At 40.8% G+C, this 26,685-nt stretch overlaps 2 protein-coding genes across 8 annotated transcripts in view; both read right to left on the bottom strand.

Moving 5' to 3' along the window:
• Nucleotides 1-60: 60 nt before the first annotated feature.
• LOC131139560 (tropomyosin alpha-1 chain-like) lies at nucleotides 61-10,364 on the bottom strand. Of its 7 annotated transcripts, XM_078795779.1 has the most exons (10): nucleotides 10,156-10,362; nucleotides 9,927-10,052; nucleotides 6,843-6,976; nucleotides 6,161-6,278; nucleotides 5,968-6,038; nucleotides 4,880-4,955; nucleotides 4,721-4,783; nucleotides 4,438-4,507; nucleotides 3,865-3,943; nucleotides 3,365-3,585 (listed from the first exon to the last, which is right to left on the bottom strand). In XM_078795779.1, the coding sequence occupies exons 1-10, from the start codon at nucleotides 10,267-10,269 to the stop codon at nucleotides 3,582-3,584; spliced, it is 855 nt and encodes a 284-aa protein (XP_078651905.1). In that variant the 5' UTR covers nucleotides 10,270-10,362; the 3' UTR covers nucleotides 3,365-3,581. The 7 variants fall into 7 exon arrangements, with proteins under 7 accessions (XP_078651906.1, XP_057945250.1, XP_078651907.1 ...); XM_078795780.1 differs by lacking the exons at nucleotides 3,365-3,585; nucleotides 3,865-3,943 and adding an exon at nucleotides 61-609; XM_078795781.1 differs by lacking the exons at nucleotides 3,365-3,585; nucleotides 3,865-3,943 and adding an exon at nucleotides 665-2,255 and having other exon boundaries at nucleotides 10,156-10,364.
• A 4,444-nt stretch (nucleotides 10,365-14,808) lies between these two features.
• LOC131139387 (talin-2) overlaps nucleotides 14,809-26,685 on the bottom strand; it is an 87,962-nt gene continuing 76,085 nt past the window's right edge. Inside the window, exons 48-58 of the mRNA XM_058088979.2 lie at nucleotides 25,727-25,910; nucleotides 25,434-25,559; nucleotides 24,453-24,569; nucleotides 24,094-24,279; nucleotides 23,920-24,027; nucleotides 23,740-23,845; nucleotides 22,007-22,131; nucleotides 19,377-19,565; nucleotides 19,073-19,255; nucleotides 17,879-18,004; nucleotides 14,809-17,765 (exon numbers count right to left, since the gene is read on the bottom strand). Coding sequence (XP_057944962.2) covers nucleotides 17,637-17,765; nucleotides 17,879-18,004; nucleotides 19,073-19,255; nucleotides 19,377-19,565; nucleotides 22,007-22,131; nucleotides 23,740-23,845; nucleotides 23,920-24,027; nucleotides 24,094-24,279; nucleotides 24,453-24,569; nucleotides 25,434-25,559; nucleotides 25,727-25,910 — 1,579 coding nt within the window. The 3' untranslated portion in view covers nucleotides 14,809-17,636. The remainder of the gene's footprint in view (nucleotides 17,766-17,878; nucleotides 18,005-19,072; nucleotides 19,256-19,376; nucleotides 19,566-22,006; nucleotides 22,132-23,739; nucleotides 23,846-23,919; nucleotides 24,028-24,093; nucleotides 24,280-24,452; nucleotides 24,570-25,433; nucleotides 25,560-25,726; nucleotides 25,911-26,685) is intronic.

The following is a 26,685-nucleotide window of genomic DNA, read 5'->3' as shown; positions in this document are numbered from 1 at the left end:
AGGATGGATGGATGTGCTAAACTTTCAAATCAAGCCACAGTTTAAAGCACTTGATGTAACAATTTAATGATCATAACATTTCCAAGATAAAATGACCAATACAAAGGAGGGTGGAGGGGGGGGCAACAAAAAAGTGAATACGCTGTGCAAGTATTTCTTTGACATGGTTGGTGTTCATTGGGGGGAAATGTGCTAATACAAAGTGAAAAAACATCAGTGTCACCCAATTGTTAACAATACCAGTTCAAGAAAGACAAACACGCTACTTAACAAAAATCCATAATAAAAATCCCTTTGTAACCTTGGCTTGTTTATGGATGATGATCATATGGACATATTGGTTCCCTGCAAAAAAAGTGCTTATTCTCTCAACAAATAAAGACAATACAGTGAATGCTGCCAGTGTGCAGTGTGTAACAAAGTATGGTTTTACGAGGTCAGAGGAGACACATTTTGTGTACTGCAGCCATGGTGTGCCAGAGCCGGTCACATTGAGAGGGGGGGTGGGGGGGGAAGTACAGCTGGGTCAAATGTTACAGATCTCCATTAGAGTCTCATCCAGCATCTGCTTTACTCTCTGGTTTTCTTCTTTTGCACGAGCGAGTTCATCTGTTAATATAGCATTGCAGCGTTAAGACACAGTGGGCACACACAAACAGGAAGCTCTAGTCAGGTTTATAAATAAGAGTTAGACAATTCATATAGTGTGACTGTTAGGTGCTAGTATTGATTAAGCAGTCAAAAGTTTATATCCAGTACCTGGAGTTTCAAGTCAAAGGAGAAGTTTTATGAGAAATGACTACATTATGCATATAAGACCCATATGTAGCCCAAGTTGAATGAGGCGGCTCTCAAGTCACATTTGCGCATCAATCTGGTGAATTTCAGGGCTGTCATACATTTGATTGACAGTTCCAACTCTGACGGCATGTTGCATTGTTGTCACAGACAGCTGATAGGTTGTCTTGATAGTTTCAAAACACACACTACTAACACCATATGGACAGCATGAGCGCACTTGTCAAGCGACTGTCAGCATTGCTTTAGAATTAGAATTAAAAATGCATACCCATCTTAGCACCAGTGCGTAATCACACAAAGTGAGTCCGATTTGGAACCAAGTCCGATTTGGTTCCAAGTGTAGCTACACATGCTGCACCATATACTACTCACAAAAAGTTAGGCATACAGCAATCCCTCGTTTATTGTGGTTAATCCAGACCCGATCGCCAAGTAGGAGTCCTTTATAAATGAAATATTTTTTAGTCATGACCTCGAAATCTTGTTTGCAATCTTCTAAATACAACTTTTAACATTATTACAGCCACCCAGACATGAAAAAACACCCTCTACATTTGTATTACCAATATAGTAGATATAATCACAGAGAATAAGCCATTTAAGTCAGTTTACCTTATAGGGGAGCAGAATCAGTGGCGGACAGGAAGTGAGGTCGGGGGTTAAGAGGTGAGTTAGTTTGTTGTGTCCATAGTCCACAGCAGTAACTCGTGCTAGAATTATAATTGTGATATTACTGCAATAAAAGCCTGCTCTGGTGGTCTTGTCTCTGGTGCTTGTCTCACCAAACAATTACTGACATCTAGTGGTCACTGTAGAATACTACATAGACAAGTTGAGCGATGGTCTTAATGGCTTATGTTGTATTTGTTTTAGTTTAGCCATTTTTACACTTGAAAATGTTTAATTTGGTCCAAAATACATACAATTAAATTTAAATATGCATATTTTGGATTTATAATAAGGCCACCGTCAACCAAAAAACAGCGATCATTTAATACATTTTTGAAAAACGCGATGTAGAGAGTATTCAACTGTACAATGTTTCAACACTTGTTCTTTAACAAGCTGAACGAATATCCCTAAGTTTTTGTGAGTCGTACAGTTTGGACATGGTTCAGAACCATGAGAACTTACTCCACTTCTCACAAGTACTGTACAGATACTAACAGACTGTTGTGCGACAGGCAGCTCTAATAACGGAGAAAAATTGTCTGTCTGACCTTCCCTGCATGCATAAAGTCCTTAAAAAGGATTGCTTTGCCTCCTACCGATTGACAGCATTGATTAAGGGGTTGAAGATGCTCTTTGTAACAAAAGTCTGACGCAAATGTTTTGAAACTGGATTTGTGAAGACAGAAAAGCAAAACAAGGGCCCAAAGTTCAGGCCTCATTTAAGGCTACCCGTAGTTCGTTGGTGAGGAGACGGTTTTTCTCAAGCTGCTTGTAAAGGTGGTCTTGACAGTCAGAAGGCAGGTAAGAGAAAGTGGAAAGGAGACAAGTAGGTTATTAGTGCGGGAAGACAAAAGAAGTGACGTTAGTTTGCATTCACGTAACTAAAGAAACAGGGCCAAGCTATTGAAGCTTAGTCAATATGCATATATCAGTTCCTTTTAAACTAAATAAAAGGACAGTAGGAGAAAAGCAACCTTCATGGAGCTATCCAAAACTGACATAATACTGCATTCTATGATACTTCTTTGGAATACGAAGATGTACAAAAAGTAATTTCACCTTAAAATGAGAGAGCCAGGAACCTTTGGAATACAAATACAAACGATTTGTTCAAATTAAAAAAAATCATGTCACCGCCCGTGTTTAATAAAGTACAGTGGAACCTCTGAAGTTGCATACCCCGAAGGTTGTACAATTCAGAAGTTTTTGGAGAAAAAAATACTTCTGAAGTTGCCTTCATGCAAAGTATCAACTGTGCATTTGTTTTTTTGGGTTTTTTTTTTACAGGCAGTTACATGATGTTAAAGCGAAGCCATTGTTGGTTACGGTAGAATGTTTTGCTGCTTTGATGATTTACGGTGGTTAACTTCATTTTACACTTGAGTGAGAATGAAGAATGTTAAAAAAGGAGACCTGTGAGATACATTACGGCTGCTTGTACCCACGATCTTGCCCTTTAAAGCCATTAAAGCCATCATGACCATTAAAACATCACTTTTTAAAAATCCCTATGCAGTGAAGAAAGGTTTAATGATAGCAACAGTTTGAACCTGGATTATTGCTATTATATTCTATTGCAAAATAGTTTACAAATCCTAGCTAACCAGAGGACAAGCATCCAGGACAGATGCAGATTGCTTTCCACCTCAAGAGGTTCCACTGTAAATGGAAGGAAAAAGCAGAGCCCAGCAACTCTGCTGTAACCAAATAAAAGACCATAGTCCTCCCAAACAGAAAAAGGGAACAGCGAATGGGAGAGGAGCTTTGGAGTTTATTCAAAAGCTACTGGACAAAAATTAAAAACACAGAAAACAAAAGATGAAAAACAAAAAGATGAGACAGATGAAAATGAGGTTTGCAGCTGAGAAAAAAAGGGGAAAATGGGCTGACACAGATGGAAGAATGTTTATTTTACAACAAAGTAAATCGGCTCAAAAAGGTGTGCATGAGAGATGATGAGTGGTGACAGCAGCAGCAACAGCAGCGGAGGCCCAATGTACAGAAAGTGGCAGAAAGAGAGGACAGAAGACAGACAATTGGGGCAGCGCTGCGCTGGATAGAGGAGATGACAAGGTTCAACCAGCAGGTGGCCTCTGAGGTGTAAAAATTTAGCTGTTGGGAGGAGAAGGAGAAAAAAGGCGGTGAAAAAAATAAAAGAATGGAAAACAGTTGGCATGCAGGAGAAAGGATGCAGATTAACTAATGGGAATGATGAGGCGATATGGATAATGGATATTCATTAAATGTTAGTGGAAACGCTCTTTCCTAACATCTATAGTGAGGCAGTATCAAACTCAAATCAGCCACAAAAGCTTTCTTTGTTAGCGTTTGGAAGGCAGTGTGGGGACTACTAAAGAGCCACTGAGCGCACACACAAGCATGTTGAATTACATGGAAGTCATGTCGTTGAGGGCGTGGTCCAGCTCCTCGCTGATGGCCTTGTACTTCAGTTTCTGGGCGTACAACTCGTCTATGGAGTGGCAATTATTTATGAAGTGACGGCAATGAATTGGAGGTAGGGGGTGGAGAGAGAGGAAATGGAAAGAAGTCAGAGAACAGAGGTAAAAAAATAAAATAAAATCAAGAAACTGAGGCGTGAACCAGCACAGAAATAGGAAGGGCACACATGCAACAGCTGCTAAGGTTGTGTCAGATTCCTCAGGAGTCACAGAGAAAACGTCCACACGTAAGCGCAACCATGCTGGCCTTGAACAGCCGCACAATCATGGGAATGCCAGAGAGGAACGTCATGGCAGGATATGACCGCGCCAACTTTCTTACACGCAGTAAACACTTTCAAATGTGATGTCCACATAAATGATCTGATGCTGTATAAAGTTCTAATTATATCGGATTAAAATGAAATCACTTGAGATTGGCACATGAATGGTGCAACATCTTTATATCCTGTGAAAAACACTTCGGATACCTGATAAAATCAAGTAAATATAAAAAGATACATACCCTCCAGGTCATCAATGGTCTTCTCAAGCTTTGCGACTGATCTTTCAGCGAACTCAGCACGAGTCTCAGCCTACAAGAGTAAAAAAAAAACTATTAGAAAGCTCAAGACACAAGTAAAGGCACCAACAATATGTATAAATGTTTGACTTTTATTTAGCCAGGTTACGTCAGCCCTTTGAAGGAACCAAATACTGTGGCAGAACCATAAGATTTCTTCAGCAAAAAAAAAAAGACATTGACCATAATGGGAAAGATCAAATGCATCAAATCGGTGCCAACCTACCTCCTTCAGCTTGTCTGTAAGAACCTTGATCTCTTCCTCGTACTTGTCCTCCTTCTGTGAGTACTGTGGTGTCACAAGCAAAAAAAAGAGGTGTCAGAACATTGCAAACAAAGTTCATTCTTTAATTGATAAATGTCACTTTTTTTCGCATGAGCTTACTTTCTCTGCCTGAGCCTCCAGAGACTTCAGGTTGTTCTGTACAGTCTTCAGCTCCTCCTCAAGCTCAGAGCATTTGCTGGAGGTTACAAGTTTTGGTTAGAAAAAAAGTAGGGATGTTCCCATCCGATCTTCAGGATGGGGATCAGGAACCGATCCGCTGTATTTTTGAAGATCGGATAATATCGGCTCCTGCCACGTTCAGGACTCTGGGTCACACACCAACATGCTCGGTGCCGTAATGCGCCAAAAAGCTGGTTGCCACTTAACTCCTGCATTCCGTGGTTAGCTACAGCCGTAGTTGCCCCTCACTGTGCCTGGACTGCTGTGTCATGGTGCGGTGATCTCAAACGGGAAGTGTCACTAACCGCTGGTTGTGAATACTAAAGACCGCCAATAAATTACTACTGCATTGTAGATAGTGTCGCCTAGCGGATGAGGATTCTCATAATGTTAAAGAAGGCACATTTATTATAATTATTATTATCACGCAATTTGTCTTCTCCATGGACGCCAGTCAAGTGACCTCAACAAACATGACACTTCTGGCCGTCAAAATAATTTTTTTTAAAGCCATATATCTTTATATATCCATACATCTATAATCAGCTCTAATAATTAGTCCAACCCCAAATGTATTTCGTACACCCATTTTTGTCTTATTAAATGGACTTTTATTGGTCGAGGGACTTGATTCTCAGAGGTGTGTTAAAAAAAATATATGTCATGCTGTGTAATACAAAAGTACATTCAGCAATGCTTTGATTGGATCACATTGGCATGACAATAATAAAAAAAATCTGATCAGAAGCCAAAAACGTGAATTGGGACATCCCTACAAAAAAAGATAGGTAGGGCAGTGAGGGTATAGTGGTTAGCGTTCGTGACTTTGGAGCCGACGCCTCGGGTTTGAATCTCCACTAGTAAGCATCATCTGTATCCGTCAGGAAGGGCATCCGGAATTTAAAAGGCTCAAGCCAAAAATCAGTATGCGGATCAAAAAGATCTGCTGTGGCGACTCCGTGATCAGGAAAAAGCAGAAACAAACAAACAAACAAGATAATGAGGGGCTATATTGAGGCGATTCTTACCTCTCAGACAGCTCAGCACGCTCCTCTGTACGTTCCAAATCGCTCTCAATGATCACAAGCTTACGGGCCACCTGAAGTCAAATTAAAGAAGTTGGAATACCTAAAAGTCCTTCTTATGGCCCCTCAAAGGAGAGGCCTTCAGCATCACCTGTCACATGAAAAAAAAAGTGGCTTCAAGAAATGAGAGACTTGCCTCCTCGTATTTGCGGTCAGCTTCCTCAGCAATGTGTTTGGCCTCCTTCAACTGGATCTCCTGCAGCTCCATCTTCTCCTCATCCTTCATCGCCCTGTTCTCAATGACCTTCATGCCTCTGAAGGAAACAGAATTGAGCGTTAATGCATTGTTTCATCAAGTTGTGTCCCTTCAACCTGAAGAGGAATGAGTGGACAGATAATATATTTTATATTATGATGCTAAAACACTTCCAGAATTACACTGATATTGATCTTTGTGTCAGTAACTGCTAAACTACTAAAATAGCGAATAATATAGCAGCTGCTATCACGACTTGACATATTCCACTATGTAATACAACCTGCGGCCAGGCGGGGCAGCACTGAGGAGAGATGCTGGGAGTGGTCCTCCTGCAGCTTTTGCTGTGGTCAAAGTAAATGTGCTGTAGTTCTTAGGTGCACCAGTGTAAGTAGCGCCTAGCAGTATAGTTAAATATGTTGTATGTTTGTACCTAAACACTTTTAGCTTTATAACTCCATCGCTACATCTGGCTCTGAATATACACCTCACGTTTATGTTGGATGGACTTCCAGACTGTTGATGTCATCTGTGCCAAGCCAATACTTGGGTATATAAGAAATAATGGTGGGCTGCTGCAGTGTTTCCTATGCTGCGGGGGGGGGGGGGGGGGGGAACCCACCTCTCGCTCTCATCAGCAGCCTTCTCAGCCTCCTCCAGCTTGGTCAGAGCTGTGGCCAGACGCTCCTGAGCACGATCCAACTCCTCCTCAACGAGCTGGATACGTCTGTTCAGGGAAGCGACATCACCCTCAGCCTGGGAAAGCACAACAAAGTCAGTCAGGTTTTTCTGTAAAAACAGCTGGTAAAAACAGCCTCCAAACATATCTTGGGTTGGGCTGGGAACAGGGCGGGGTGAGGGATGCAGCAAATGAGGACAAGCACAGGGTTGTTTTAGGACACTTTGGGCTGAATCATTTGAAATGAAATGTAAACTGTGATTAAGTCTAGCCTATGGAGAAGAAACATGGCAGCTATATGCTAATTGTAGGTGCTTGTGTAGCTTGAGCACAGGGATGAAACTGCTGGAAAGCTAGCTTACTTCACTCACACACACACATACACAGCGTGTTTTAAGACAACCAGGGGACTCGTTTCCCCGACTACTTTTGTCTGAGTGTATTTGAGCATGAAATGCTGCTGTCTGGGCCTAGCAGCCACGCTTTTTGACCAGATTTACGCCTAATGCCGTCGGCAGCCTACAGACTAATTGCCTTAAATCATTAGCATCGGCTTACTGCTTCCCTCGCGCTCCTCTCCAGGTTGAGTTCCCGCTGGAGTAAGGCTGCCCGTTCCTCCGCCGCATCCGCCTGCTCTTGTAACGACTTGATTTTCTTCTTGACCGCTTCCAGGGAGCTTCCACCGGCCATTATTATTGTTGTTTCCCACGTTAGTGTCTCGGCTAAGCTAGTTCGTTTCCCTCAAAAGAGACACACAAGCAGGAGCACACTTGGCGAGATGCGGCTCTTTGATCCCTGCCCCCACCGCACTTTAATCAAGTCCTGATGAGGATTGGGACGTGCCACCCAACCCGGAAGTGACTCGCTTCTCACGGAAATCATTTAGTTTATCAACTTGGTGTAAAAATATATTTTTATTGCATCTTTTCATTATCTGCAACGATTATTAATGACAATTTTAAATGATGTGATAAACGTAGGGGGACCTAATTAATGAGCGATTAATGAGGGCACCCCCTACTGGTAAATTGAGCTCACCCAAAAATAGCTTCAAACATCATTGATTCAACAGTGTAAACAAGGAAGTTATTATACGACACATTGGTAATATTTCAACCAAATACTGGCTACAAATATATTATTATTATCATTATAACCAAAACATTTATAATGCTGCTCAGGTTACAAATATATACTCTATGTTCAAATAAAATGGCTAATATATTTGTATATTTGTACAAAACATGCATCCAGAGAACGGCACTACCTCATTATCATTACAAGATATCGAGATACATTCAGGGACACTTCGAGCATCACAAAAACGGCTTTGGAATGGGCGCGTGTGTAAATAAACAGGAAGATTAAAGGAAAAAAACACGAAGTGGATATTATCATCGCTCACTTCCCAACTCTTCATTCAGATGTAGAATTTGCTACATTTAAGTATGCTGGAAAATAGACTGAAAACTTACACATGTGCATCTTGGATCCACTTACATTAGGTGGATAGCTTAAATTTACCTTAAATTACGTGATGTCTTTGAAAGCAACCCTAATAACACGGTTTAACCTGTGATTGAAATGTTCTGCTACTATTAGTTAAAGAGACTAGTGTTTTATACTACATGTATGGAATTATTTAGCTTGATTGACATAATCAGTTCATTGCTGGAGCCTAACCCAGCTGTCTTTGGGCGAGAGGCGTTGTACACCCTGGACTGGTCGCCAGCCAATCACAGGGCATATAAACAGACACGTTCATATACAATTCAGTCAATTTGGAATCGCGTTAGCATGTTTTTAGGAGGTTTTGTGTGGCCTACATGGTAATCACTCATACACCGTGCTGTGCATATAAAATAGGCATATTTCAGACATAGTTGCTGCTGATTAATCATACCCTACTAATACAGATAATTCATTGGTCATTCAAAGTCGGGTATAATTGCGACAACTTGTGCCAACTGGTGTTGTCAAGGATCATAGAGGTCAAACACGCTTGTAAAAGTGCTTGGCTGTAACCCTACACTTGTCCACATTTTGGTGCCACCACCTGTGGAATCCTCAAGGAAGGCAGCAGGCTGCGACCTTGCCATACAGAGGGCACGCACTAAATATAACTTTGTACCTTTGTACTTTAAGGTTTTTATCATCGTCATTTAGGCAGGAATGTTACTGTTACAAAGGTACCCAAATTTAAGATGACTCAAATAGGCAGCTAAAGCAGAAGCTCTAAACCAGGGGTCTCAAACACGTGGCCCGCGGGCCAAATGTGGCCCGCAGGACACTAGTTTGAGGTCCCGCCTTGATATGAAAGTTGCTTGTGCTGCCAGCGCAAGTTTGATATGGATGCTGTATGGTATCATGTACCCAGAAAAAATTATTATGTTTGATTAATGTTCATGTCAAAGGTCAAATAACTGTTAATAGTTGTCCTCCCTATCCGTGTGGAAGTGGTAAGTTTTTGGCTATTTAAGTTTAAAGAAAATGACTTGAAGGCTACCGTTTAGGTCGCCAGCTCTCTAGTTTGCGAGTTAGCATGTGTCTCAAGACCCTGCAGTTGCGCAATATGTTGTAAATAAAAAGAGTATAAATGTGACTATAGTCGTGTTTTGTCATGTCTACAGGGCTCTAATAATGCTTTGTTCATTTTAATCTGAAAAAAATAATTTGTCTACCCACCAACTATATGTGGTTTCTTAAGTTTTTATTATTTGCCGTTTTATTATTATTATCATATTTATTTATTATTGATTGATTGATTTCCTTTATTCTTGATTTGTTTATTTATTTTTCATCTTATTTTGTGCAGAAAAATAATAATTAAGATATTTGATGACAGTGGAATGTTTTATCAGAGCTTTTATTGTCGAAAATCGGAACCAAAGCACTAAAAAAGTTTGTATATTTTTCTGTTTTTAATAAATGCGTTTTTTTTTTTTTTGATGCGGCCCAGCCTTGCCCAGACCCTAGCTCCAGTGGCCCCCAGGTAAATTGAGTTTGATACCCCTGCTTTAAACTCACATCTGTGGCTTTCTTCTCAGCCAGCTCCAGTTTCTCCTGGGCATCCTTCAGGGCTTCGGAGTACTTGTCCAACTCATCCTCAGTCGCCTTCAGCTTCTTCTGCAGTGCGACCAAGTCATCCTCAAGCTGGGGCACAGAGGAAGAAGATATTTATATTAAATAAATATAGTAGCCTCGCATTCAACACTTTGAAACATAACATATCTGTTATTATGAATGAATCCCAAACCTGTTTGCTCCTGTCCTCAGCTGCCTTCTTGTCTGACTCAGCCTGCTCAGCTCTGTCCAAGGCGTTCTCCTTGTCCAGCTTGAGCATCTGCATCTTCTTCTTGATGGCATCCATGGCTGCTTAAGTGTCGGTGCTTTTGCGTGTATAAAACAAAAAGAAACTCAACTGAAGGACCCTCAAGTTGGAGCGTCTGAACCACAATGAACGCCAAGCTGGAGTGCCGGCTCGCTCGGGCTGTAGTGAGTGAAATAAGTTTTGGCCGGGCCAGTTACTGGACACCTAATACTTTTTTGGACAAGACCACAGCTGCTTGCCAAAGCGGGAGCCCCTATTTTCTGCGAAAGTCTTCACTGATTCGCTCGGGCTGAGACATTTGAGCACTTGTGTGACCTTACATGTGAAATTTACGTCAGTAGCGGAAGCCCCCACCAACACGACAACACACACTCATTCCCTCCTTGCAACCGCCAACACGTGTGAAAGGTGTCCTCTCGTATGCTCATTATAATTATCCCCTACTATGAAACTATTGACCAACAAAATGACATCTGTGACTGTTTTAGAAAATACTTGCTAAAATAAAATAAATTTAAAATAAAAGCATGCCACATGTATTTATTATTGTATTGCTATAAAATACACTCAACATCATCATCTACCATGGTGCCTCCTTCCTGATGTATTATTATTTTGCATTTTATATCAAACAAATGTATATGTTAGTCAATGACACACACAAATGTAAAATGTTTTTAGACAAAATATTTTATTATTAAGGGAGAAACAAAAATGAGTTAATGTCGGTGTTCATGACTCCAACATACAAAAGATAAAAACGGGCTGCATGGCAAAATTCCAAGACAAAAAAAACACAGCTGAACAAAAATATAATAATAATAATCAACTCATTGCGATTTTACCAGAAATACTCTGAGACCTGAACTCTTTAGAGGATCTGTGTCCCATTACATCTGGTGTAAACGTAACAGAGAAATGCCAACAGTAAAATATAGTGGTGGTAGTGTGATGGTCTGGGGCTGTTTTGCTGCTTCACGACCTGGAAGATGAAATGGAAGCATGAATTCTTCTGTCTAGGAGAACGTCTGGTCTGAAGCTGTCCTGCAGCAAGACAATGATCTGCAACAAACAAGAGAAAAACAAAATGAAAACTTTGGGGTGGCCTGGTAAAGTCCTGACCTGAATATTATTAAGCTACTGTGGCATGACCTTAAAGGGACATTTTGGTGACTTAATTTGGTGCCCTAAATCCAGTTCTGGTCAGATGTCGGTGATGAAGAACATAATTCCAGTTAATCGCTGGGGTTTGGCTTCTCAAAACAATATGCGTTCAAATGTGTAATACATTCGCATCACAAAAGTGCCTCCTCAAAACAATCAGACCTCACGTATCAAACATGTAAAAATAATAACCACCAATGTCCCATCAATGATAAAATCATAGAAACAGGTATCAGGTCAGGATGGCCGAGCGGTCTAAGGTTCAGGTCGTAGTTCGAATCCCACTTCTGTCAGCAAGAGTTATTACAAATTTCCCCACTGAGGGACGAATAAAGGCATATATTAATCTTAATCACTATAATGGAAAGAACACAATCACTACCAAAAATAACACTGAGAGTATCAATCAAAATTATTAACCTGACAGTTTTTATTAAATATCATTAACTTGTCAGTAGAAATAATAATAATAATAATACCGTTTAAAATGTCCTAGCATCCCAAGCATGTGAGCTATTCATCCAAAGCAAATCTACCTGATAAAATAAGCCCCTGTGGAAGTTACCCCCCCTCGTTGGGGGGGGTGTCATATTAACTTGCGGTGCTTGTTTGTGTTCCAGGGATCATTTGGGAAGCTCCCGCCTGGCATACTTTAACATCCCCGCCGCTATCGGATGAGCTTCGGTGTCCCATGGAGGTCGATCACCAAGCGTGTTGGAGAGTTATAGCCTTCGTGATGCAGGCCACCAGTGGATCCAGTGGCTTTAGGCTTTTCAACAGCAGCCCCCCCTCCCTCTAAGCCCCCTTCTCTCACCTCTCTTTGGGCCCCTTGGATAGTTCACAGGGTCACTGGCGGTGCTGCAGCTGTCACACACACGCATTCAGTAATAATAGCTTACTGTTCACTACTTGTCTGTAAATATTAATATATACTAATATACTAATAGGTGAGTTAGGATATATGCTGTTGTTATATAAAACTATATGATCAGTTTGGTCTAAGTGTGTGTGTTGTGTTGGGTCCGTACTGTATTTTGGGGATCTGACTTCTTGGAACGCACCTGCTTGATTTCGTCCATCTTGGTGCTGACCACGCCCACCACCGCCACCTTTAAGAATAGGAGTGTCAGACTTTTTTTTATGTTGTGTGAAGGCAATTTGCAAGTCAAATGCTGACATAGAAATGCTCCTTGCTTACAATGTATGCTTGTAGACGACCGCAGTGCACCCCACTGGGCATCCTGGAATTGTTTATTATGATGCATAACAATAAATGTATGGTCATAGGTAACCATGATGTATCCCAAAGGGCATCATGCAATTTATACCACTGTGTTACCCTTCATTCCAGATGGATGGAAATATCACAATTAAAGCTTCCATGATAGGAAAACTACCTAAGAGAACCACTACAAATAAGCATATGGCATCATCTAATTGTTTATGTATCATGTAAGTATTATGCTGCATTCAAGGCATCTGGGAAATGGGAAATATCTTAGTCAAACTACATACATATGTGGTGATCTTGGTCTGATGTCTTTTTTTAAGACTCAGCTGTCGCCATGTTGTCCTCCCACCATTCGCTTTGTGGTTGAATAGCAGCCAGCAAGACATGCCAGCCCTGCACGGAGAGACCTGCAAAGGGATCATGGTGTGATCCATGTCATCCTTAAACGCTCCGTGGCTTTAAATGACGGAATGTATGGCTAAACCTTATAATCAGCGAATACAGTTGAGATATAATGCTGGTGATATGACACTTTTAGAATTTTAATATATATAATATATAAAAGTAAAACACAAGTGTTGTTTGTTTTATTCTCATTAAATAACAGTGTCAATCTACAACATTTTAATTGTTTTACCTTTTATACAGTCACAGGACACATTATACATTATATAAAACATAACTGAGATTGAGATCTATCAGTCTGGAAAGGCTTATAATGCCATTTCTTAAGCTTTGGGACTCCAGCAAACCACAGTGAGAGCCATTATTCACACATGGGAACAGTGGTGAACCTTCCCAGGAGTAGCCGGCAAACCAAAATGACCCCAAGAATGTGGCAAAGACTCACCCAAGAGGTCACAAAAGACCCCACAACAACATAAAAAAAACAGCAGGCCTCACTTGCCTCAGTTAAGGTCAATGTTCATGACTCCACCATAAAAAGGACATCAGGCATAAACCGCCTGCATGGTAGAGTTCCAAGACCAAAACCACCGCTGGACAAAAAAAACATTAAGGCTGGTCTCATCCTCAAGATGTTTGGGGGAATAATCTGGTCTAACGAGACAAAAGTAGAACTTTTTGGAAAGTGTGTATCCCATAACATAATTCTGTGTTCCATACCAACGGTAAAATATGGTGGTAGTAGTGTGATGGTCTGGGGTTGTTTTTCTGTTTCAGGACCTGGAAAAAGTTACTCTAATAAATTATGATGTTTATCAAAAACCGGAAACCTGTTTGTGACCTGAAGCTGAAACCAACTTGTGAGTCCCATTACATCTGGTGTAAACGTAACCGAGAAATGCCAATAGTAAAATATGGTGGTGGTAGTGTGATGGTCTGGGGCTGTTTTGCTGCTTCAAGACCTGGAAAACAAAATGGAAGCATGAATTCTGCTGTCTAGAAGAACGTCTGGAAAACATACTCTAATAAATTCTGATGTCTACCAAAAACCGGAAACCTGTTTGTGACCTGAAGCTGAAACCAACTTGGGTTCTCCAGCAGGACAATGATCCAAAACACATCAGCAAGTCCACTTCGGAATGGATGAAGAAAAACAAAATGAAGACTTTGGAGTGACCTTCTCAAAGTCCTGACCTGAAACCTATTGAGATGGTGTGGTATGACCTTAACAAGGTGCTTCATGCTGGAAAACACTCCAATCCTGACATCTTGACGGTACTCCAAGATTGATATCGGTGATCCAACGAAACCCAAGACACAATGCCATCCTTGAATTTCATTGAAAAACCAAAAAATTTATGTTTATGATACCATGGATCATTAGTTGTTCACCTTAGATGAGGTGACCACATTAAGTCCATAATGTTCTCCTGGATGAGAACCTGAAGAGTCAACGTTCATTGTATTTGTTTGAAGCACTGACAAGTGACCATACGAGAATAAGTGTTTAAAGGGATTCCGACATCTAAAAGCAGTACAGAACAGCTGCCTGGTGCCGTTGTAATTGGCGTTGCCTCCTCAAGTTTTAGTGGGGGACAAATTTAGCATGGCTCTCGGTTCATAGCCTGGCTATAGCTTCGGTTTTTCGTGCGGACTCAGTAATGCCATCTTGTTGCTTTTACAGCACAGCAACAAAGACATATCTCCAACAAACCTCATTCATGGCATCAATTCCATAGAAAAGGACTTTGTGAAAATCATACTACAACACACAAATGGAGACACAATGAAATGCTTTATTTCCAGTAAATACAAAAAATAGTTTTATTGTGGCCGGATAAATATCTTATATACGCTATCACTAATCTTTGACTATCCGCTTAGTGTACAGAACACTTCCATTAGTCTCACAACAGCTTAACGGGGACAGAAATGGTCATGTCACATTCACGTTTTTTAGTTTCTTAAAGGGCGGGAAGGGATGAGAGGATGAGATCATGACATTAGAATGAAAAAGGAAGCTGATGGGACACAAATACCGTATTTTCTGGACTATAAGTCGCTTCGGAGTATAAGTCACACACAAGACCAAAAATGCATAATTACTTTGACCTTCCCAGTTTCAAAAAACAACTAAAAACCCACCTTTTTAAATCTGTTTTTAATGTTTAACTTTTTATATCTGACTGCTGTGCCCCTTTTTTTGCTTTTTGTCATGTTTTAACTGTGTATTAATGAATGAATGTTGTATTTTGGCGTGTCTTCTACTCTGCTTACTTGCTTTTATTCAACTCCATTTTTCTGTAAAGTGTCTTTTGAGTATTTTGAAAAGCGCTATACAAATATAATGTATTATTAATTAGGTAGGAAAAAAACATACATGGAGTATAAGTCGAATTTTTTGTGGGTAATTTATATTCCAAACTACTTGACCAAAACAGACATTACGTCCTCTTGGAAGGCAAGTTCTAACAATAAAAGAATAGAGAACAGGCTGAATAGGTGTAAGATATGCTAACACAATGGTTATTCAGCTACATGAAAAATAATCATAAACAGAAAAGGTGTCCAGTTTTTTTCATTTATAAGTCGCTCTGGAGTATAAGTGGCAGGAACAGCCAACCTATGAAAAAAAAGTGTGACTTATAGTCTGGAAAATACGGTACTCAATTTGTTGTAGTTTCATGGTGCACACCAGAGACCACTGTTGTCCCCCCAAAACGCCTGAAATGTGTCAGAATGAATAAGAAATTTCATGAAAATGCATAGAACCGGTTGTCTCATCCATTAGAAATGCCTTTCATTGATGAGAAACTGCAGTGAACCAGCACTCTCATACCCTAAAAATTGAATGAAACATTATGAAAATGTAGTGTTCTACTACTCTAATCCTTACAAAGGCCTTACATGCGTCAGAATAAATGGGTGCAGCCAACCACTATTCTCATGCCTCATAAAGGCCTTAAACATGTCATAAAAGACGACTATCACTCACTATGAGGATGAGGATCTCAAAGACATTGTGAAAATCCAGTGAACCGGTACTCTCATACCCGAAACCACCTTAAATTAATAAGCATGATGAAAATGTAGTATTACCACTCTACGAAAAAAGGCCTTAAAAGCATCACCGCGAACGTGAACCTCATGAAAATTCAGCAAACAAACACTATCATATCCCTAAAAGGCCTTAATTGTGTCAGAATGAATGAGAAGCCTCATACTGGTACTGAGATGATGAAAGAGTACTATCAATAGCATCTCATGAGACCTTATATGTCATAATAAATGAATTAACCCTCTGCTCTCATGCCCTAAATGAGCCTTAAATGAGCAAGAAACCTCATAAAAATGCAGTGAAATTATACTCTCATGCCTCCAAAAAGGCCTTATCTGTGTCCGATTGAATGAGAAGTGTCATAAAAATGTTCCGAACCAGTACTCTCATCCCTACAATGAGATGGAACATGAAATTGCAGTTAACTAGAGCACGTGTAGGACGTCAACACCCAACAACAACAAATGAGATTCCTAAAATGTGTTTGTGGATTAAGTTCTTTTGACGTATGATGTGGAGCTGTCACTCCTACGCATCCATGTAGACACCGGCTAGGCTACGGACTAAGGCACTAATAATAATAACACTACACATCAGACGGATGAGCACACACACACATACACACACACAATACAAAACCTTGCAATCGTTAAATGCTCATTTTAAAGTTACGTGGATGTCTCTATTCTATGTTACGATGCATCTTTACCCATGCACAAACTTTACCATACACTTCACAGGTACAGTAATAATGTAACACAGGCTGTTAAAGTAAGGCAGATACAATCACATTTGGTAAACAAACGGCTCCTCTTGTGCAGGTAATGTATTCATAAAGCCGCACCGTTGTGTTAAGAATAAAGACCGATATATATAGAACTCGGGGTGTTTCTATTTAGCAGCCAATTTGATTTGATGGCAGCAACAAAAATAAACAAAGCTTGCATTGTTTATTATTATTATTATTATTATTATTATTATTACATTAGGACACCAACACCGCCCTCTACAGCACCATCCTTGTTATTGCATCAAATTCTATCCCTAACAGAGAGACTGGCGGTAAGATTTTCCTTCCTTCTGTAATCACATCTGCAAAATATATCCTTAAAATAATAATAAATATTCCTTCCACGGTGAGTAAGAAGTCACCTGTGCAGAAATGCATCGGCACGGCACACTCAATAATTCAAGGACAAAGACATGCGGATCTCCTAATACATCACGGTAAGTCCCAAGACTAAGTCCTCCATGATTCACATTTACAGCCTTCTTCTGTGTGAATTTTCATGAATGGTGTTGCAACACATTCAAACAACATGGGAGCATCTTCTATGTACTGTACAATATACGTACGCTCTCAGATAGGTAAACAGGTTTTAAGTTGACGTTGACCCAAGTGGGGTCACGTGCCGAAGTTGCAACCTCCAAAAGTCACCGTTTAAGACCTCCTCGTCATGTGAGACTGATTGGTTCCAAAATGGGTCAGTGACACAGCAGCCGAGACATAAAAGACATCCATTTCAAGGATGAGGTGATTGTCCTTCTTTAGTTGTTGTCCTCACGCAGCTCACTGGGCAAGAACTTGTACTGCTGCTGGCGGATCTGAGCCAGCTTCTTCCTGGCTTCCTCCAGTTCCCTCTCCTTCCTCAGCATCTCCTCCTGGGCCGCGATGATCTGGATGGAAAAGGCGTTTTTTTGGTATTGAATGAGTTAACATGGTACCTAGAACTAGAACATTAACCAATCAATGCATACCTTATTTTATTAAAGCAAATAATGTCGTTTACCTGTGCGATGCCGCCCACAAACTTGGTCTTGACCACCACGTTGTCTTCATCTGCTTTGTCAAACGCTGCCTTTTGAGCAGCTCTCACCAGGTTGTCGGACGCCTTTTTCACTGCGTTGCCAGCAATCTGACCATTACAGAAAACCACAAAAGTCAACATTTTGCATGACATCATGTGACTACATTCACTTTCATTAATAACAGGTTGTTGTGAATTGCTGCACTTGATTGGTTTACAAATGAGAACAAAACAGTGCCAGGGCTTAAAGTATTCCAATATGACCAACGGAAAAAAAAACACAACACAAACAACACAAACCCAAACAACACAAACCCAAACTCGGTAGGGCTCTGAACGCTGCTATTGCCAAGCCCCTCCCCCTCAAACCGCTACTGTCCAATCCTACGATTATGCTGCGTTCAAGACAACTCCGCAAAAGGTGTATGTTTTTGGGTTCTGTGCTCCAATAAGCTAGTGTATGCTATAGGGGTGGAGCCGAACCCAAATACGGTATTCGGAACGGCAAAAATAATGACTTTTTTTACGAATAATAAGTTCGAACACATACTTTTAAAATGTTTGTATTCGGGAACAATTAAAACAGACTAAATCAGAAAGCTGCGTTTCTTCGTGAGACCGGATTGGCTGTCCGGATCAGCCAATGAGTGACTGGTGTTCAGCGTTTGGGGGTGGAGACAAAGCAGTCTGCCCGCCCATCACAAGTCGCTGCGGCGGAAGAGGAGGCTGACCTTAGTTGCATCTATATTTTGCTTTGTAAACATACTAACTTTCACCTCAACTGGGTGTCATATGCTGTTTTCAAATATCAGTAATAACGGATTTTGACCGGGATATTATTCTGTTTTGCGCTGCATTTCCGTAGTTGCTATTTACTTTGTGGTTGGGCGTTCTCCTGATATGCTCTGTTAGCATTAGCTCGCTAACGTTAAGGCTGTTGACAGTGTAACGTTCATATTGGCTTTAAACGGATAAGTAAGTAAGGCTTGGGAACTTGTTTGGAATTGGATGCACTTCTAAGTTGTATTTGGTACCTTTAAGTAAGTGTGGGGTCATATTCATAATGATATTTTAGTAGTTTTTGGTTCAGACCGATCCTGTTTGTGATTTGTTTTTAACTTTAAGCCCTACAGTGCCCCCTGCAGGTTAGTGGTATTATCTGCAAGAAGTCCATACCTGCAGTCTCCTCATGGCCTCAGAGTCTTGGTCAGCCTTCACCTTGCAGGCCACCAGCAGCTGTGCAGTGGAGGCCGCTACCTGTTTGGCCGAAGAGATGAGTTTTTCCTCGCTGGCGTGGCCTTGCACGGATGCGTTAGCGGCCTCACACAGATTGCTCGTGGCCGCCGCCACCATGCGTGCCTAAAGAGACCAAAGGAGAATATTTTGTGTTGGATCGCACACGTTTTTGCAGCATTTGAGTGCTGGATCACTGCAGTTTCATTCATTCATTGATGATATCGCTCTGATGAAATGTACTCACAGCCGAGATGAGACCTTGAGACCACTGTCCGTCGTCTACGGCATTGGCCGGGATGGAGCCCACTTTGCCCTGAGCCACCAGCTCTCTTTGGGCGGCGGAGGCGGACTTGACTAAGGCGCTGGTGGCGGCGGCGATGGACTTGGCCGCCTCCAGGATCTGCTCCTCAAAATTTAACGTCTCATCCGCCAGCTGAGGGTGAAAGACAACATGTCCACTGTTATCACATCATTTTAATTTGATTTCGATTTTTTTGCCTACTTTTATCCATGTGACGGTGTGTGTTCACATAAAGTTTATGTTTTTTGTCTAACACAGTGATTCTTAACCATAAACTTGGGCCTCTAGCGCCACCTACAGACCAGTAGCCACTATGCTACTGTATGTTATCCATGAGATGCTCAGTTACAGTGCAGCTTCCGACCAGATGGTGGCGGTAATGTGTCAGTTGTTCAACAAGCTCACAGAAGATCAGAAGAAGACATACAACTACACCTAGCAATGGAGATGTTTTTACAACGAAAAAAATTGAAACAAAAATGGTGCCAGTCCCCCCTAAAAGACTACATTTTTAGGTAAGTACAATCCTGACTTCATCAAGTTTTTTTTTATTACTACCGTTTTTTATTGATTGATAAATTTTTATTAATAAGCCTGACTTTACATTTTTTCTTGCTTCATTTGTTCCATCAATTATTAGCAAAAGTTAAGATAAACTTAATAAAAATCTTTCATCATGTCATTATTCACTAAACTTTATTCAGGTTTTTGCTTGTTAGCTTGTTAAACCGTGAGTAGATTTGATTTATTATTGAAAACAAATTAATAGGATCAAGACTACATTTTTAGGTAAGTACAATCCTGACTTTATCAAGTTTTTTTATTAGTACCGTTTTTTATTGATTGATAAATTTTTATTAATAAGCCTGACTTTACATTTTTTCTTGCTTCATTTGTTCCATGAACTATTAGCAAAAGTTAAGATAAACTTAATAAAAATCTTTTATCATGTCATTATTCACTAAACTTTATTCAGGTTTTCGCTTGTTAGCTTGTTAAACCGTGAGTAGATTTGATTTATTATTGAAAACAAATTAATAAGATCAATTAAAATCTATACAGTGTTAATATTTGATGGGCCACGGGCCACCCTGCACTGAAAAAATTGGGCCCCAACGTCCAAAAGGTTAAGAACGGGCATCTAGTTTGTTGGTTGGCATGCTGGGTAGTTCAGCTGCAGCAACAATATGAATATGAACAATACAACATTGCCTATGAGAAGTATTTCAAAGCCCATTTTGAATGGTGTGGCGTTTAAGGAGGTCTATGCTCGCAGCAAAACAAAACACCAACGTAACTGAATTGCATCTTTTGCTCTGTCACTCACAAACAAACACACACACATAAGTCTGTAGACAGAGCGGGACACTGTAGGAATATGTTTGATATATAGTTGGGACTGAATAACAACCTAATATATCAAACATATCAGACAGAGCCCTGCAGAGGAGGCCTCCTGGGGCAGGGGCAGGCAAGGCAAGGGATGGGGGTGGAGGTGGGTGCTTGGGTCTGGGATTTATAAGGAGCTATAGTACATAAGAATAAACTACAGCAGGATTTAGCCAGATTTAGCACAGATTGAAGGATGAGGGGAGGAGGAGCAGGGAAAACATGGCAGAAGGGAACATGGCCAAATATGGGGGTGGTTTCAATCTTGTTGTGAGATATTAAAGACATGTTCATGGACGAGCATCACTTATTATTTGGGTAAAAAAAAGGGCGTGGGGGGAGTGAATGCTCATAATTTTAGAGGGAGGAGACGACACAAGAGACAAAACACACACATTGCTGTAACATTCCAATAAAACTGTCTATATACGTAAATACAGTATACCCTTCAAGTAAACACAAGTTGATGATTTTTATAGCCTCCATATTTTGTGTTATTTTTATTTTCTTATTTGTCTAAATAGGACTTTATTAGGATTACTCATTAGTATTTATTATTAGACCGGAGACTTGTGTTTGACTAAATTACAGCTTTGATAATGTTGATATTGATATCCATTTTTTGATACAATTTAGCTATTTTATGAACCATAAAATAGCGGGGTATTAAGGGACAATTTTCTGGAAAATGTTTTTTGAACGATTTGTTCAAGAATATACGCTTCTTTTGAAAAAACAAAACAAAACACAAAGCAGCTTCCTGTTTAACATGAAAAGGCAGAATTACATAAAAAAAAAATCCCGAAAATTGTCCCTTATAACCCCATTTTACGGTATTGAATGTTGGTATGTAATTTAAATTATTTTTTACTTTGTTATGAAAAGCTCTTTTAGACCCAATTTAGATGTTTTAAAAAAAGTATTTAATCGTAATTAATACTGTGTATTAATTCCTAATAAATATTATATTACTAACATATCCTAGAAAACACAATAATAAACACAATAGTTAGTAAAACACATTAGAAATATATTTATAATATTTTAGTATTTATTTATATTATATATATATTCATATTATTGTATTTATTTTTATTTATTATATTTTATATTTATAATAATATTCATATATATTTATAATATATAATTATTATTGATACTGCTTTAAACATCTAGTCTCTCACCTTTGGCTTGGCTCGAGGTTTGAGCTGCTCCAGCTTCTTTGCCGCCGCCTCGATGGATGCCGCCGCCCCCAGCAGCTCCGTCTCAGCGATCACAGTGGGGTCCTCTGGGTCCACCCACTCAGAACCTGGAGAAGGGGTGTCATAAGACCGGAACACTAAGTAAAGGTTACGGAAGGGTTTAATCATGCCTCACAGCAACTAAACATCCACCCGTCCCATGCGTGACTGCAGAAACAAACATGATGTGATGATGTGGGCGCCCAAAACAAAGAGGAACGCACAGAGAGCCCACTCCAGATGGGATGAAATGAATAGATGTTAGCGGCCAAAACATGACAACAAAGTGTGGAGCATCTCACAGCCGGTGATATCAGTCATAGTACGGAAAAGTGACCACGCTAACTTACCTCCATCTGTGGCGAAGGAAGGAGGAAGACACAGGAGTGTTAGAAAAAGCTTGGAAAAGAAGCACTCTTACTATGTTTAAACAACTACAAGGTACTGTAGTTTAATGCCACTTTAATAGTGTTACTCAAATTTTGTCAGTTTAGTTGGGAGTTCTAGTACAAAACTTAAAAGCATGTCAGAAGGACATACAAGGATACTTGAGTGTTTGTAGAAAATTTGCTGAGATTTGAGAATCCTATTAAGTTGTATGTTCGTACAGTAGTACCTCGTTTATCGCGGTTAATTGGTCCCAGACCCCATCGCGAGTAGGATTCCTTATTTATGAATTTAATATGTTTGTTGCTGGAACAAACATATTTTAACAATATTAGAGCCCTCTCAACATGAAATAACACCCCTACATTAACCTTTTCACGCATGTTATCATTCATTCATTCATTCATTTTCTACCGCTTATCCTCACGAGGGTCACGGGGGGGGGCTGGAGCCTATCCCAGCCATCCTCGGGCGAGAGGCGGGGTACACCCTGGACTGGTCGCCAGCCAATCACAGGGCACATATAGACAAACAACCATTCACACTCACATTCATACCTATGGACAATTTGGAGTCGCCAATTAACCTAGCATGTTTTTGGAGTTTGCACGGGGAGAACATGCAAACTCCACACAGAGATGGCCAAGGGTGGAATTGAACCCTGGTCTCCTAGCTGTGAGGCCTGCATGCTAACCGCTCGACCGCCGTGCAGAAAACCTGTTTATAATCTTTAAATACATTTTTAACATTATTAGAGCCCTCTCAACATTAAATAACACCCCTATATTAACATTTGCACTCATATTATCAAATATAATAAAAGTAAATTAGCCATTTAAAACATAAATATGACTTGTGCTTATTTGTGTTACGAAAAATGTGTCCCTTAGACGAAGTGAACAGGGGGTGGATAGAAAGCGACACTGAGGGTTCAGAATTGAGTTTTAGCTTGGTGATGGCCTTAACTGTAGCCTGTGTTTTTATTCGGGATTATTGTGCCTGTAGCGAGATAACTCAAACCTGCAATAAAAGACTGTTATTCCGGCGATCAAGTCTGGTGTTTGTGTGTCTCACCTAACTACAGCAGCATACCAGACACCTTGTGACCATTGTCAGTGTAGATACTACATATCATTCACAGCCTTTTTCAATGGGTCTTCTGAATGCTTTCATTGATCACCATTATGTGAAAATTCTCTGCATGTGTGTGTGTGTGTGTGTGTGTGTGTGTGTGTGAGAGTAGCCAGGAAAAATACATCTCCATGACGATATTCTGTATGAGTTTTCACCTTTCATGGCCTCAGCAGACTGGATGAGTTCGGTGACGGCTCCGGCCACTCGTTTTGAACACACTGCCAGCTGCTGCTTCTGCTCAGGAGTGGGCCTCTGCAACACCTACGCAGAAATACGCCAACATTTGAGTGTATAAACTCGTTAAAAAGGCCGTTCCCTCCGAGAAGATAACCCACCAAGAGTACTTGCTCCAGTAGGTCAATATATCCAGTCGTGCACTCTGATCCGAATCTCAGCGCCCTGTTCTTCACCTCCTCGTTGACATCGGGGTGATACGCCGCTTGCTACATGACGAAACAGTCGACTCAGTAAAGGCGGACACGTGTACTTTCACAACATGATGAACGAACCTTGCAGCTGGCGAGCATGTCCGAAATGGCCTTACGGCTCAGGTTGGCCGTGTGGATGATGTCCTCCTGTCGCGCCGAATTCCCAGCAGCCACTGCTTTAGCCGTCGCCATGGTGATACCCTTGGTTATGCGGATGAATTCTTCAGGTGTGGTTGTTTTGCTAGGAGGGTCCCTGGACTGGAATAACTGACGGGCGACAAAGAAAGCCAATAATAAAGGAGATCCTACAGGTCATCTAGAAAGTACTCGGCTAGGTCATTTCATTTCAAAGCCAAAAAGGACGTAAAAGAAGCACTGGAAATGAGCATTATAGCTGCATGAGCTGATGATGCATGAGTGTATCATTCAGTGAGCCTCACCGCCATTTCCTGTTTGATGCACTCAATGGTGGCCTCCAGCGCTCTGGTGCCTCGTGTGGCCTCGTCCTCTACGGCCTTGACTGTTTTTAGCAGGGACGTCACGTTGGTCACCATGACCTGGAAGAAAAAGCATTAGGAAAATGCCACACATTGTGCACCACTAATAATAATATTTAAAATAATAATATAAAAATATAATAATAATATAATAACTGAAACTACTACAAATAGTAAAAAACTGATAGTAAAAAAATAGTAAAAATATGACATCCTACTCAATAATTGGATTATTGATAGAGCTATAGCTGGTTCACATATTGAACCTGTCACTGTCATCAATTAGAGTAATTGTTTAATATTATGCTGTAAATAAAGCTGTAGTACCGCATAATGAACAACAGGGGGTGCAAAAGACCCATTGAATGGAAATTGTATTGTTTACTGCAGTTTTTGTTACCGAATCCATGCACATTATTCATTCATTCATTCATTTTCTACCGCTTTTCCTCACGAGAGTCGCAAGGGGTGCTGGAGCCTATCCCAGCTGTCTTTGGGCGAAAGGCAGGGTACACCCTGGACTGGTCGCCAGCCAATCACAGGGCACATATAGACAAACAACCATTCACACTCACATTTATACCTATGGACAATTTGGAGTCGCCAATTAACCTAGCATGTTTTTGGAATGTGGGAGGAAACCGGAGTACCCGGAGAAAACCCACGCATGCACGGGGAGAACATGCAAACTCCACACAGAGATCCATGCACATTAAATATAATATATTGATAATTTAAGTCCCACCAGACAGTAGTTGGATATAATAATGCACAATTTCGGTTGACAAAGATAGTAATGAAAGATATTTTCTGGAGGTCATTCTACTATGTACGTGTACTAAATGAAGTGTCCCATGAGTGTATGTATAAAATACCCAACAGAGTATATTGATTCATATGTTTCAGACATACTCGTTCGCTCACCTTGGCGGCGCTCTTCAGCTGATACATGGACGGGTCGTCTGCTGCTTTGCCGGCGGCACACTTTGTGGCACTAATGAGCTCTGCCAACGCCTTGGCAACATCTTTGATAGCATTTATCAGAACCACCTACAGCCCCAGACCAAGCAGGTTATGAGATTATGAGGCATTATGGGAGATTTAAAAAGCGGCTCATTGTTCTTCTTTAGAATAAATCTTAGGCGGAAATCAGTGAATAAAGGAAATAGTATTAGACTAAGACTGCCTGAGCCAAAAGTACCATTAAACCGACCGACCTGTGTCTCTGGATCATCAGAGCCGATGCTGGCGGCTCCCAGTTTGACCACATCAGTGAGCTGGGTGATGGTTTTGGCAGAAGACTGAGCCGCCTGAGCCAGTTTGTCCTGGCCGGAAGCGGCTCCAGACACCAACATCTTTGTGTCCTCCACCAGAGCCTTGGCTGTCTTTAAAATGTTTTCTCTAAAAGAAAGAGACTCTTGGTCAAGGAAAAGAATATAAAAGAGGAAAGAATGATTTAAAAAATCATGAACTGGCACAACATTACTAGTATATTCATGGAGTGACTACACCAATTACTATTTGTTTTTAAAGAAACAGTCATCTTCCCTTGCCACTCTGTGGTTTGAATTTCCTGGCTTCACTAATTTTTTCCACCCACGGCTCGCCTCCATTCGTCACACTCATGCTCACGAGGACTTCTGAATAGCTGCCGAACCCAACTTTATATGAGTTGGTAATAAACGATAGCAAACATAAGCGATTTATCTTTTTAAAATGTCTGCTAGGATCCCGAATCCAATCCGGAAGTAGAAACTGGACAGTCTGAAGTTTCCCAAGAAAAGAGGTTACTTCAAGATGTCTCTGAATGGCAAGTAGCATTAGGTTTTCATTCATTCATTCATTTTCTACCGCTTTTCCTCACGAGGGTCGTGGGGGGTGCTGGAGCCTATCCCAGCTGTCTTCAGGCAAGAGGCGGGGTACACCCTGGACTGGTCGCCAGCCAATCACAGGGCACATATAGACAAACAACCATTCACACTCACATTCATACCTATGGACAGTTTGGAGTCGCCAATTAACCTAGCATGTTTTTGGAATTTTGGAGGAAAACGGAGTACCTGGAGAAAACCCACGCATGCACGGGGAAAACATGCAAACTCCACACAGAAATGGCTGAGGGTGCAATCGAACTCTGGTCTCCTAGCTGTGAGGTCTGTGCGCTAACCACTTGCCC

Source organism: Doryrhamphus excisus, linkage group LG13, assembly GCF_037039965.1.
Source record: "Doryrhamphus excisus strain RoL-2023G ecotype Guam linkage group LG13, RoL_Dexc_Guam_v1.1, whole genome shotgun sequence".
NCBI classification, from domain to species: Eukaryota; Metazoa; Chordata; class Actinopteri; order Syngnathiformes; family Syngnathidae; genus Doryrhamphus; species Doryrhamphus excisus.
The sequence above is the reverse complement of the archived record's forward strand: the minus strand, read 5'-3'. Positions and strand labels throughout refer to the sequence as shown.